Genomic DNA, 14,880 nt, shown 5'->3' on the forward strand with positions numbered 1-14,880 from the left:
CAGTTGGATGGGCATTTTATTTCTATAGGCGGCCAGGTTTTTTTTCACGGGACATCCGGTGTGCACGCGCTTGCATGAATTTTGTTCATGGGTGTTATAATAAAGACCATAGGCAGCTCGTGGGTTTCAAGTTTGGGGAAGCTTACAATTTATCCCAATTTCTACCTATCTGCGTGCCAGTTATGATTATTTTAATATTCGCATTTTCGTGGAACAGTTTCATTTCAATAGTAACGTTTTCGCTTCTCAAAAATATTGTCACGTGGTTAATCATAAAAATCTGAATCAAAATGATAAAAATCTAAAAGTTAAAATTCAACTAATGCAAGAGAACCAGCCTTTGCCATATGGACACATTGATACACCGTGATCCATTGGTGGCTAAAGAAATTAGCGCATAGAACTCAGAGATAGCCTATAGGCCAATGCAGCAGTAGGCCAACAACTTCCATCTTCAACTAAGTAAAATACATAGGCCTATAGCCGACAAATAAAAACTGTAGAAAATATCCGGAAGATAATTCAGGTTCTTTCAATTGCATTAATCTCTCTACTCCGCCTGCCTGCCTCTCTTTCTATCTGTCTTGACTTTAACTATTGCTAGTGAAGTGCAACATTGTATCAACTCATCAGGTTGGCATGCTCAGGCGCTCGCGCTCCCTCAACGTTATCAGGACAGAGAAACCACACACATGCTCATTGCTCACATGGACCACTCCAAACAAAAGACAATGGAAAAATTGACAAAACTCCTTAAATGATGGTTACGAAATAAACCAAAATTTGTTTCTCACAAGTGTAGCAGGTTGTGAACTCTGTAAACAACGTTTCCACTCTGAGAATGAGAACAGTAAATTACTGTAATAGATGCATTAACAGAAATTAATGTAACCAAATGACGGTGATTAACGGTACATTTACTAGGCCTACTGGTTACATATGTAATGGGGAATTTATAAAAATAAACAATCAAAGGGCAAACAATTCACACAATGAAACAATTAATGTGCAATAATTCGCGGGAGACAGCGGTGTATATTCTGGAGAGCTGAGTGCATGCATTCTTGAGAGAGACGCCCATATCTTCGCCACACACCCCTCCCCTTCTTCTTGTCTCAACATTCTAAATTATACTCAAGACATTATCTTCACACATTTTAGATGGTTTTCACTGACAGCCACAACTCAATAATCAGCTAGGCCTATTGCCACGCTCACTGCCCAAATTGCTGGCTTTCCAAATAGGCATAGGCCTATGTAGCTATTTAAAAAACAATAAGCTAACAATCCTCTGTGGCTAAGTCAAGATCTCTGGTAAAGTATTTTGAATTATATTATTTAGACAGCAGTAATTATATACTTTTGGCAAAACATCAATTTACTTTAGGGGAAGCCAGCATTCGAACAGTGCACTGTGTACCCACCAACTTGCCTTTGTAATTCGCAAGTGGCTGAAACCAGATATCCTTGTATAATGACGAGATGCTTTGTCTCTGCCCTAACAGTGCAAGTCGTTGTCCCAAAGGTGGGAATGCAGGCGATAAGCTTAGGTCTGCATATTATGCCCATAGAATCGCATTGGGCTTATTCAGGACAGATGTTGTCGAGAGTGAGCCCTCTCGCTTCACCTCTGCCTCTCTGCCTCTCTGCTAAAACTAGCGAGCGAAACAGCGTCGCTCTGTCTTACTATGTGTAGCCCATGTATCTGATGCTGTCTGGACAGAAAAAGTATGACATGCCATAGTCCTTTTGTCCAGACAGCATCAGATACATGGTCTACACATACGGAGACAGAGGGGCGCTGTTTCGCTCGCTCGCATGCTTTATCTGAGATTGATGCATCTTTCTGTTGGCACACATCTCGGTCAAATAAATTATCAATATTTCAAGGAGGTACGGTAGGGCAGGCCAGGCCCCCTACAGGAGGCCAGGCCGCCTACGGCCCACCCATAATGCTGGCCCTGCTCTGCTGTATTTCAAGTTCACCCAGTAAAGGCCATGTAATGAGAATTCACTTTTATTTTTACATAGAAAACATTTGGCACCAATCCCAACTGGACTGGGAAAAGAATGGGTTGTCTGGGTGTGGTGAGTGTTTTTGTTTGAGTTATACCTTTGTAGGCTAACCTACATATCACAATTACATGACTAGCTATTTCAGTGTGTTTCCTACTGTTACGCTTCACACACACATTTGGTAGCTACAGTTTATATGCAGGACGGGAGGGCCCACTAAGTGAAGAATCGGCACTCCGATCCCTATGCAAACACAAAGCAGTAGAAGTAGCTCTTCCTGGGTCTTGTGGCTGGGTTGGGGGGGGGGCTTCCTTGCCTCAGCCTCACGCAGTTTGCTGGGGGTTGGCGTGTTGAGGATGCTGAGGATGACCCAACAATCCGATCCGCTGTTTCTGCTTCCTCTGCTCTGTCATCTAGAGGACAACACACAGAACAGATGCATGGTTATTTGCTCAAGTCTCATTTCCTGTATCTGTACATCTGCTGCTCTGTCACGTCTATGGGTGGGTTATAGGTTGTATGTGTCTGACACTTACAGTACCTCCAAATAAGCTGCTACTAAGTTTCTTTTTCAGAGAAACAAAAGTATAAACTGCCCGTGTCTGCAAAATCTGCACAGCAATGAACTGAGAGCTTTTGGCTTTTTTGGCTTTGACGGGAGGGTTTCAGGGTTTCAGGGTTTCATTTGAAACGTATCCTCCTAGCCTTTCAGAATGTCATCTCCTCTAACAACAAGTAAACCACAGGAAACAAAAGAAAAGACAAAGAAAATACCAAAAGACCAATAGTGAAACTTTCAAGCCAGGCTCATGAGTAATAATGAAAGATGTTGGCCTTTATGGCAATAGGGACAACAACAGTTTTAAATAAATTAAAGTTCTAAAACAAACAAAACAAGTTTAACCAAAAAAGGTTTTATTCGCCATCTTAATATTGCAAAGGCAATACAAATACCCTCATAACAATGTTGTTGGTCATCATGAGTTGAGCATTATAAAGGAAATAATTATTAGATGTCGGGAAGTGCTAGAAAGAGCAGCATTATATTATTACGATAGAGCCATGGGGGTGGCCACTGGCTAAACTCAGTTATAGTAGAATGTGACTCTTTATTTGTGCCACAGCAAACTAATTAAGTCAATTTTCATTGGAATGATGTAATAGAGGGAGCTCTTGTTTGGGCCTGTTGTTTGTGAAACGATGTTCTTATTTGTGAGCCACTTTTGAGTGCCATGGAGCATGCTCACAAACCTTCCAGGCAAGGGAGGGGGGAGGCACTGCCCTGACTTCTGGGAAAATAAGTCTGAAACAATCTAATGTAAAAGCACAGTTAAGTCTGAATTTGTCTGTCAACTAAACTCCAAAAGTAACATTTTCAATTTGGTCTATGTTAGTGTACGTGTGAAAGAATGTGCAAAAACTAAGACATCAACCAAACAAAGATTTATTTATGGAGATATTTAATCCTGAATAATCAAGGGGAAACTGTGATTGTGTCCTCATCTAAACCTTTAGCCACACAACAACCATTTCCTCCTGTCTGGGTCTAGATACCACACGTATCCTCAAACACTTCTCATTTTATTGAAAGGCCAAAATACTATTTTATTTACAAGAAACAGTGCGTCGAGTTTGATTAATTTATTTATGAAAAATGTTCTTAACCTGAACACGATAAAAAAAAGGTTTTACAATTGATGAAAGTAATTGTCATTAAGATGTATTTTAAAAAGAATCTGTGATATGTTTATAAGAAATAAAAGGTGTTACGATCATCATTATCATCTTGCTAATTTAATCTGACCATGGGCATCTAAAGTCTACCAGATTCATATACTTACATAGAAGTACTGCATTTAAAGAAGCAGTGCTCTAACTCTGACTAGGATGTCCACAATACAGTATGAGCAAATTCATTGTGGAATTAATCCTTGCTTAATGGCGCAAAGAATATCAGGTTGAAAGCCACATGAGCTGCAGCGTTGTGAACTATGACTCATTGCTTTCTGCTTTTAGTAAGCTCTACACCTACAAGGCAAAGAGTTGCCATCAAACAGACCAAACGCTACACAAAATATATGGAAAATAAAAATAAAACAAATATTTTCATTATCTGACTATTATCTGTTGACTTTACCAGGCTAGATGGCCCACTCACCTGCTCCTTGAGCTCGGTCAGTTGTCCAGAGAGGTTGGAGACCAGCTTCATGGTGGACTCCAGTTTCTCCTGCAGGCTCCTGATCTCATTCTGCTCCCCGTCCGCATCGCTACATACCAGGGACATGGCCCGCATCCGTGGAAACCAGTCCAGGTTGTGCTCCTGGTGAGCAGAGGGAGAAGATATGTTATTCAAGCATGACTAGAACATTTGTTGAAGCACTGTATATAAGTGCAATACATTTTAATTCCGGTCTCTAATTATAAAAAAAGTTATAGAAAATATTTGGTAACACTTCACATTACTGTGCCTTACACTGTAATAAGTACATATTGTGAAGTGTTCCCAAATATACACTGAGTGTACAAAACATTAGGAACACCTTCCTAATATTGAGTTGCACCACCCTTTGCCCACAGAACAGCCTCAATTCATCGGGCATGGACTACAAGGTGTCGAAAGCATTCCACAGGGATGCTGGCCCATGTTGACTCTGAAGCTTCCCACAGTTGTAGTCAAGTTGGCTGGATGTCCTTTGGGTGGTGGACCATTCTTGATACACACAGGAAACTGTTGAGTGTGAAAAACCCAGCAGCGTTGCAGTTCTTGACACACTCAAACCGGTGCACCTGGCACCTACTACCATACCCCATTCAAAGGCACTTAAATATTTTGTCTTGCCATTCACCCTCTGAATGGCACACATACACAATCTATGTCTCAATTGTCTCAAGGCTTAAAAATCCTTCTCCTAGCCTTCATCTACACTGATTGAAGTTGATTTAACAGGTGGCATCAATAAGGGATCATAGCTTTCACCTGGATTCACCTGGTCAGTCTATGTCATGGAAAGAGCAGGTGTTCCTAATGTTTTGTAAACTCATTGTATATTTAATGTACTGTCTAGGGTTGCAAGGAGAGGGTATATTACTGGAAACTTTCTACATTTACCAGTAAACTACCAGAATTTTGTTAACTTTCAAGGCATTTTTTGAATTTTATCAGATGACATCTAGTGGCCATTTTGGGTACTTCAGATTATCACAAGCGTCTGTAATTATCTTTGGCCCTCTGTGTGGCCTTATCACATGTAAAATATATAAAATAAGATGATTTTAAAATATGAAGTAGAATTAAAGCTGTTAAACATGATCGTAAATATAAACCATCAACTTAGTGAATACCATATGAGGGTTTCAACATGAAATATTTTTTACACATTTATTTATTTTACTTTGTCAAAATGTCTTTGTTGTAAATGTTTTGGCACCAAACAGGTGGCAGTTGTGAAAGAATCTATAGTTGGAAGAGTTGCAGAGTTAATAAAAAATAATGCCATTGTTGATTAGATGCTTTTTTCATTAATTAGGCCATTTTCTCTTGAACTATATGGTCTATCCACTAGAAACTCATGGACAATATGGACACAGATATAAAAATAAAAGTTAAAATTACCTTAATTACAGAAGATTCCGGTAACTTTTGTAAATTACTGGTAGCTTTGCAACCCGAGTACTTTCCAGAATTGATCAAATAAGGTACAATAATTCAAACATCTTTACAATTGCTTGCTCAGGGAGAAATGATATTTCCATCACATTTTGTCATTCATTTAATGCAATACAATTTCTGGTGAACACTTATTTGATTTAATTTCACCAATAACATGCTAAGGTCCTTCATTTATGGGGGGACATAGCCTTACACATTAATGTAACTCAAATTACATAAAATATATTAGCTAGCTAAGGCTTCACTTTGCATACAGATGCTTCTTTGACTTGTGTTTCTCTCAAATAATCCCCTCTGTTTCACTCTCTGTGTGCACAAATCAAGTCTATAATAAAATGTAATATAATTAATGTTGGGGACTTTCCATACCAGGGAGTTCCAACTCACTGAGACAACTTCCTTAAAAAGATTTATACACCAACACAGTCAGGTCTACCATTTTGCCTCGTTTGATGTGTGAGGGTCAAACAGATCACACATAATTTACTCCGAATTAACAATAGAGATCCTATTAAATTACTATAACCCTCAAAGTTCCAGAACGGGGTTAAAATGGCAGCCATATTGGTCAGGGAGAAATCCAAACCAGTCTAATTGGAATGAATGGCAGTAGAGGCATAATCCTGATTTTACTTGTGCAGGAAAATAAAAGTAAGGCGTGTGATATCAGAAATTATGTAATATAATTATTAGTTTACAGTTTATATAGGTTTTATACAACTTTTCTGTATAAATAGCCTCTAAAATATATGTCAACTGACCATAAATGTCTTCATTTTTGTTTTCTTGGACAGCTGATAGTGCTATTATATGATACAAAATCAGTCAGGGCTGTGCACCTTTGGTGGGGCAGGTGCTCAAAGGGAAATGGGTAAATTAATCTCCCAGTGTCTGGTGGAAAGCAGACTGAACCGGGTTTCCTCTAGGATTTTCCCTGTGCTTAGCTCCATTAAATTTTTTTATCTTGAAAAACTCCCTAGTCCTTAACTATTACAAGCATACCCATAACATGATGCAGCCACCACTATGCTTGAAAATATGGAGAGTGGGTAATGGGTTGTATTGGACTTGCCCCAAACATAACACTTTCCATTTTGGACAAAAAGTTAATTGCTTTGATTTTTTTTTTGCAGTATTACTTTAGTGCCTTGTTGCAAACAGGATGCATGTTTTGGAATATTTATATTCTGTACAGGCTTCCTTCTTTTCACTCTGTCAATTAGGTTAGTATTGTGGAAAAACTGCAATTTTGTTGATCTATCCTCAGTTTTCTCCTATCACAGCGATTAAATTCTAACTGTTTTAAAGTCACCATTGGCCTCATGGTGAAATCCCTGAGCAGTTTCCTTCCTCTCCGGCAACGGAGTTAGGAAGGACAACTGTATCTTTGTAGTGCCTGGGTGTATTGATACACCATTCAAAGTGTAATTAATAACTTCACCATGCACAAAGGGATATTCAATGTCTGCTTTTTCACCCATCTAGCAAAAGGTGCCTTTCTTTGCGAGGCATTGGAAAACCTCCCTGGTCTTTGTGGTTGAATCTGTGTTTGAAATTCACTGCTCGACTGAGGGACCTTCAGCTAATTGTATGTGTGAGGTACAGAGATGAGGTAGTCATTCAAAAAATCATGTTCAACACTATTATTGCACTTATTATGTGACTTAAGAACATTTTTACTCCTGAACGCATTTAGGCTTGCCATAACAAAGGGGTTAAATACTTATTGACTGAAGACATTTCAGCTTTTCATTTTTTAATTGATTTGTAAAAATTTCAAGAAACATAATTCCACTTTGACATTATGGGATATTATACAACGGGTGGGTCTAATCCTGAATGCTGATTGGTTAAAACCGCATTCCAGACGGTGTCTATTCCACAAATTGCCACCTGCTAAATGTATGACGTTAAAATGCCTATTTACTCTGTTCCATCTGACTGCGCAATCCACTGTCTCATCAGCCCAGCCAGGCAAGTTATAAACTTGATCTCCACTATAAAAAGCATATAGACATATTCTCACATTTATTTTAGACTAACATTTCGTTTTCAACAGTGGAGATTTGTATAAACCTTGTCTGTCTCTCCAACATTTGCAACATTGTTTCAATATTCAAATTCAATATACTGCTGTCCAATAGTAATGAATGTGTCAGGAGTCAGGAAGAGACAGACAGGCAGCGTTTCTCAACCAGTCAAAATCATGAATCAGCTGGCATTATTTTTATGGATATACAAAAAAATATAAATTGAAAAAAGGTAAAACGAAACGCAGCTAATTTGCAGTCTTTCCAGCTTCAGTTTGAAGTGATTGTGTTACTGTAGCTGTGTTGTTGGCAAGCTCCTCTGAACCAACAGTGTCCTGACGAGTGAGCACATTTTCTATGCCAGGCGAAATCACGCCTCATTGGCTCATTGTTATGGATGTATCCAAATAAATGTCACTAGAAAACAGCTTAAACAAATGCAAATGCGCTACTTTGCTGTTATTCTTGCTGCACTTTTTGACGTGAATGTAAGTTAGCCGTAGTTGGCTAGCTAGCAAGCAAGGGATAAGAACGTTGCCAGCCAGTATGTCAATGGAACATTTCGAACGAACGATACACAACAAAAAGACTGAACGACTGGGTCGCGTCTCTAGCAACACTAGATTTGTGTCGGGACTATATCTTGTGGAAGCATGAAATAGTATGAATAAATTAATCAAAATAATGTTTAATGAAAACATGTCAATCATTATTTGAATAGATTGGTAATCCCTTGTATAAAAGTGATTATATACTCGAAGCCGGTGGTTGGAGCATATAGTGGCACCGTGCCAATATATCCTCCAAACACTGGCTTCTCTGGCATTCTCACTTAATTGTGTGTAGGCCAGTGACAGAATATCTCAATTTAATCCATTTTAAATTCAGGCTGTAAAACAACAAATTGTGGAAAAAGTCAAGGGGTGTGAATACTTTCTGAAGGCACTGTAGCTGTTAGCTCTTCAGCATCAAGTAGTTGATGCATGTCTGCATGCATGCTCTGACCTATCAATGGAACAACAGACCTTTCACAAGAACTATGTTATGAGTTTAGGAGAATCTGAGAATTGGAGGAATCGGTCACATCCCTATTAGTTATCTTCCTATGCTGTCACAACTCATCACATAAACTCTTTATCCCGGATTTTACATGGTAGGGGAAAGGCTCCATATGTTAGTGCAGGGCTCTCCAACCCTGTTCCTGGAGAGCTACCCTCCTGTAGGTTTTCAATCCAACTCCAGTTGTAGCTAACCTGAACCTGATTCATCTTATCAACCAGCTAATTATTAGAATCAGATGCGCTAGATTAGGGTTGTAGTGAAAACCTACAGGACGGTAGCTCTCCAGGAACAGGGTTGGAGATCCCTGTGTTAGTGTAATAGGTTTAATACTGTATAATAGGCTAATTCTATTGATCCATTTTCCCTTCTTACTCTGCTAACAAGCGTCGGATACTGCTTGTTGTAGTGAAGATGCCTCAGATGCACAGAGGGGATTGGAGAGATCAGGGGGTGTAAAAGAAGTCAGACAACTCTGACAATGACTGGGACTGACGTCAATGGCAGAATGCTTTAGCTGAAATGTCGGGTTGAAGGCGTAAATTGATGGTGCTTGACTCAGGTCTGCCAGAATCTGTGTCCCTCATTATTATTGCGTCTCGCACTCGCTTCTCCGAGATGCATCCGCATTGTGATATGAACTTTGAATCGCATGCATCTTATTATGTGACTTGTTAAACACATTTTTACTCCTGAACTTATTTAGGCTTGCCATAACAAAGGGATTGAATACTTATTGACTCAAGACATTTCAGCTTTTCATTTTAAATGTTTATTTTTTAAGAATCATAAGTTTATGAAAAAATAATGTAGTTTGATAGATAATTCATTGCATTTAAAGTTACAATAGAGAAAAGAGACTAAAAATATAATACAATAATTTTTACGCCACCAATCAAAAGGTCACTTTTTTCATAGGAGGGCAAAAGGACAAGTGCTCCAGGACCGCTACACTTAGATAAGTTGTAAATGCAACAAGTACTGATATCAGAAACATGCACAGATAGAGCCCTACACTCTTAGAAAAAAGGGTTCTTTGGCTGTCCCCATAGGAGAACCCCTTTTGGTTCCAGGTAGAACCATTTTGGGGTCCATGTAGAACCCTCAGTGGAAAGGGTTCTACATTGAACCCAAAAAGGTGCTATCTAGAACCTAAAAGGGTTCTTCGGCCTTCCCCTTAGGATAACCCTTTGAAGAACCCTTTTTGGTTCCAGGTAGAACCCTTTTGGGTTCAATGTAGAACCCTTTCCACAGAGGGTTCTACATGGACCCCAAAAGGGTTCTACCTGGAACCAAAAAGGCTTCTCTTATGGGGACAGCCAAAGAACCCTTTTGGAACGCTTTTTTTCTAAGAGTGTAGGGCTCAGTATATCAGTCCTTGTTGCATTTACAACTTATCTAAGTCCTACTATCAACTGATTTCAGCCAGTGCCTCTTTCCTTATATTTGTAAAAAGCTTCCGTGCTCCCCCCTAGTGTATAGCCTACAGTACACATTACAATACTACAGCTATCAATAAGTCAATACCTCTCAATATTACAGTGGACTGCTTCTAAATATGGAAAAGAGAAAACATACTGGGCATTTCCATGTAAAAAATCCCCATGAGCACTAAATTGAAGTTCATAGGAGTACAATTTGGTGTCAAATGAAACCTAAGAGTATATATTTTTATACAATGAGTGTCAATTCGTCGGGGCATGGACTCTACAAGATGTCGAAAGCATTCCATAGGGATGCTGGCCCATGTTGACTACAATGCTTCCCACAGTTGTGTTAAGTTGGCTGGATAGGTGTAGGACCATTGTTTTATACACACAAGAAGCTGTTGAGCGTGAAAAACCCAGCAGCGTTGCAGTTATTTACACAAACCAGTGCGCCTGGCACCTACTACCATACACCGTTCAAAGGCACTTCAATATTATGTCTCGCAGATTCACCCTCTGAATGGGACACATACACAATCCATGTCTCAATTGTCTCAAGGCTTAACAATCCTTCTTTAACCTGTCTCCTCCCCTTCATCTACACTGATTGAAGCGGATTTAACAAGTGACATCAATAAGGGATCATAGCTTTCACCTGGATTCACCTGGTCAGTTTATGTAAAGGAAAGAGCAGGTGTCCTTAATGTTTTGTACAGTCAGTGTATTTTAAAGGCATATATACACGTTTCAACCATTTTTCATCCTACAAATTAGGAATAAGCAAAGGCTTTGATTTCTGGTCAAGGAGATGGAAAAGGTATCTAGCAGAAAAAGTCTTAAAAGGTATTATAAATACATAAAAAATAAAATAATAATGTTGAAGTAAAGACCCCTGCCAACTAATAAACATATATATTTAGTTTTAAAGAAATGATTTGCCTTCTGTAAGTTTAAGATATATTGCCTAGTGTCTTGTCATTCTGTTACCAAAAAGTTGGGATACCTGCTACTGTCCTCCCTTCCACTGGCATACTGTTACGTTCAGCTCATAACTGTTTTTTTTCTCTCTTTCTGTCGCATAGTGGTCAAAGCAAGAGTGTGAAAACAGTCTACATTGTACATTTTTTGTCATTTAGCAGACGCTCTTATCCAGAGCGACTTACAGTGAGTGCATACATATTTTTTTTCATCCTGGGAAATGAACCCACAACCCTGGCGTTGCAAGCGCAATGCTCTACCAACTGAGCTACACGGGACTGTCTAGACAACCCATCGCTCTCTCTCTCTCCCCGTCTCTCTTCTCTCTCTTTCCATTTAATGTCACATCTCCCGGCTCTTACTGACACCTACACATGAGCCCCCTCTCTTTCCATTTACTGTAACCAGCCCTCTCCACTGAGCACCGACCGACACCGGACGTTGAAAAGTAGTTGAAATGTGGTCAGTACAAATCTAAACCAATCACAGACGTCTGTTTCACAAGTTTGGACAGCACAGTACAGTAGAGCACAGTGCAGTACAGAAAAGTTCAGTTGAGTGTGGGTCAGTACAATACAGTAAGGTACTGTAATGTACAGTAGAGAATAGTTTAATACAGTAGAGCACACTAGAGTAGACTACAGTATAATTTACTGTATTGTACTTTACTGTACTGAACTCTACTCTATTGTACTGTACTATACTGAACTCTACTCTATTGTACTGTACTGAGCTATACTCTACTGTACTGTGCTGTACTGCAATATACTCTACTCTGTTGAGTTTTTCTGTACTGTACTCTACTGAGCTCTACTGTGAGGTCCAAACTTGTGAAACATAGACGTCTATGATTGGTACAGATTTGATGCGGCCCGGACCAACCAAATTTTGTCTTTTTTTTTTTGGGGGGGTTGGGGGGCTCATTAGAATAATAGCCAATGTGTAGAATAATACCCAAACAACATTTTTCTACCTTTGTGTACCTATTCAGGATACATCACCATGAAGAATATGACATAATTATGCATTTATGTATAGTACAGATCAGGGACCCATGATGTCATTCTGTTACCATCACTCTGTTACCGGGTGTTGATCCACTTCACTTACTGTAGTTCAACAACCAAAACAGATTTTTTCAAACTCAAGTTGTCATATCATAGCTGACACCCCATCCTTTCTGCAGACATCTTTGATGTTTTGTTAGACTTCAGTGTGGCTTTTGACATTATCGATCATAGTCTGCTGCTGGAAAGACTTGTGTTATGGCTTTACACCCCCTGCGATAATGTGGATAAAGAGTTACTTGTCTAACAGAACACAGAGGGTGTTCTTTAATGGAAGCCTCTCAAACATAATCCAGGTAGAATCAGGAATTCCCCAGTGCAGCTGTCTAGGCCTCTTGCTTTTTTCCATCTTTACTAACGACATGCCACTGGCTTTGAGTAAAGCCAGTGTGTCTATGTATGCAGATGACTCAACACTATACACATCAGCTACTACAGCAACTGAAATAACTGAAACACTTAACAAAGAGTTGAAGTTAGTTTTGGAATGGGTGGCAAGGAATAAGTTAGTCCTGAATATTTCCAAAACTAAAAGCACTGTATTTGGGTCAAATCATTCACTAAACCCTAAACCTCAACTACATCTCGTAATGAATAATGTGGAAATTGAGCAAGTTGAGGTGACTAAACTGCTTGGAGTAACCCTGGATTGTAGACTGTCATGGTCTAAGCATATTGATACAACAGTAGCTAAGATGTGGAGAAGTATGTCCATAATTAAGTGCTGCTCTGCCTTCTTAACAACACTATCAACAAGGCAGGTCCTACAGGCCCTAGTTTTGTCAGTAGTACATAGAGCCATGACTACATGGAACTCTATTCCACATCAGGTAACTGATGCAAGCCGTAGAATCAGATAAGAAAAAACAGGTAAAAATACACCTTATGAAACAGCGGGGACTGTGAAGAGACACACACAAGGGTATAGACACATTCATACGCACACATTGTGATATTGTTGTATGGTGGTATTACATTTTTTTTATTGTAGATAGGTAGTGGTGTAATAATGTCATATGATGTACTGTTTTATATGTAATGTAAATGCTTTAATATATGTTTGGACCCCAGGAAGAGTAGCTGCTGCCTTGGGGGCTAATGGGGATCCCTAATAAATACAAATACAAATCTTAATTCGGCGTAGATATTTAACAAGAGTTTTTGGAAAACGTGGTCACATAAAACAAAACAGAGGGAGATTTTACTGTCATTCGGTTATCAAACTGCACTGTTCTTCGAGTAAATGTGTTTTTGTAAAAAAAGAAGAAGGAAATTGTTCGATGTAGTCCTTGTGCATAGAGTTGTATGGTTTAACTTTGCAATCGATGGTTTTTGTTTGACATACGTTTAAAGTGAAAAATCTCAGCGTCATTCTGTTATCGTGGAATTACCCTAATGTCTGCCCAGTGCGCACACAGTTTTACATGTGGAGAGTATGAGTGGCAGCCAGTCACTTCAGAGCCTTGAGCCAGTGAAAGGGTTGCTGCGATCATCCAGGCGAGCAGCCAAGGGTCACTCCGAGCGCATTCTTTCACCCCTCTATCTCCTCCAGCACTGGGCCACTACATACCAATGTTATTGTGCACTGTCTGAACCTGGCCTCAAACAAGCCAAGGCCGTGTGAATGGGTCTGTCTGTAGTTCCCTTCAACAAAAACACACACATGTGCGTAGACACACACACACACACACAGACCATAAAAAACAGTCACTCCTTTAGCTACATGCATGTGCACTCCCTCACCTTACAAAATAGCATTACACTATCAATTAGCCTTACTACAGACCCAACAGTCAACAGTAGCGCAGTGTTGCCTGAACAGGAGGGTGCTGGGGAGCAACTGCACTGTAGCCTGTGTATGTTGTGAGCACAGCTGCATGGATGGAAAAGTCCCTGGGTTTCAGTGGTGAGAAGCAGGGGGTGAAAGTGGCGACTGCAGTGGGCCACAGGCCTGGGTCAGACAGACAGCAGGACAGAGGAATCACACAGAGACATGTACTCATTCTGAGAGGAGGAAAGGAGTGCTGTGTGCATGCTCCACTTCCTGAATGTCCACAATCACACAGTGCTGCTGTCCCGCATGTTATCATGTACAAGTACACTCTGTATTGGACATCTGCATACTATAATATACTAGAGATGCACCCTCAATAGACACAGTATACTAGTTTCCTCTGCTAGCATACTGCTGAATGTAGAAACAGACCATTCAAGGGGGTCCGAGACCGTAGCTCAGAAATAATGACATGATAAGTAAAATCTTGTCAACATTGTTTGTCTGCAATCAATTTCAATCAAAAGTGCCAGGCTAATTCTGGACGAGAGGGGAGCAGAGACGTAAAGTACAGCAAGATTGCTTAATTCTGCCCTTTGCCATCTGTGTCAAGAGTCAGTTTGACAGCCCAGCCCCCCAAACCCGCTTTCCTTCCTCAGTGTTTACAAGTGAAAACACTTCCAGTAAGTCTCAGACCGCGTGCGGTCAACGCTGACATTCAATTAATCTTCACAATGGTTCAATGGAAATTAAAGAAGTGCATTTTTCAGTATTAAAACCACAAGGGCCATGACAGAGAAACAGGATGCTGTGTGGTTTTGACAGCAACAGAAACGTCACAGGCAAGACACCACATCTA

The 14,880-nt window shown here is 39.8% G+C and overlaps 1 protein-coding gene across 8 annotated transcripts in view; it reads right to left on the reverse strand.

Moving 5' to 3' along the window:
• Nucleotides 1–2,001: 2,001 nt before the first annotated feature.
• LOC121575032 (inositol 1,4,5-trisphosphate receptor type 1) overlaps nt 2,002–14,880 on the reverse strand; it is a 145,767-nt gene continuing 132,888 nt past the window's right edge. For all 8 annotated transcript variants that reach the window (XM_041887810.1, XM_041887809.1, XM_041887807.1 and 5 more), the window contains 2 exons: nt 4,175–4,336; nt 2,002–2,429 (listed from right to left, as the gene is read on the reverse strand). In XM_041887810.1, the coding sequence (XP_041743744.1) occupies nt 2,340–2,429; nt 4,175–4,336 (252 nt within the window). In that variant the 3' untranslated portion in view covers nt 2,002–2,339. The remainder of the gene's footprint in view (nt 2,430–4,174; nt 4,337–14,880) is intronic.

The sequence above is a fragment of the Coregonus clupeaformis genome, chromosome 10 (assembly GCF_020615455.1).
Source record: "Coregonus clupeaformis isolate EN_2021a chromosome 10, ASM2061545v1, whole genome shotgun sequence".
Taxonomy (NCBI): Eukaryota; Metazoa; Chordata; class Actinopteri; order Salmoniformes; family Salmonidae; genus Coregonus; species Coregonus clupeaformis.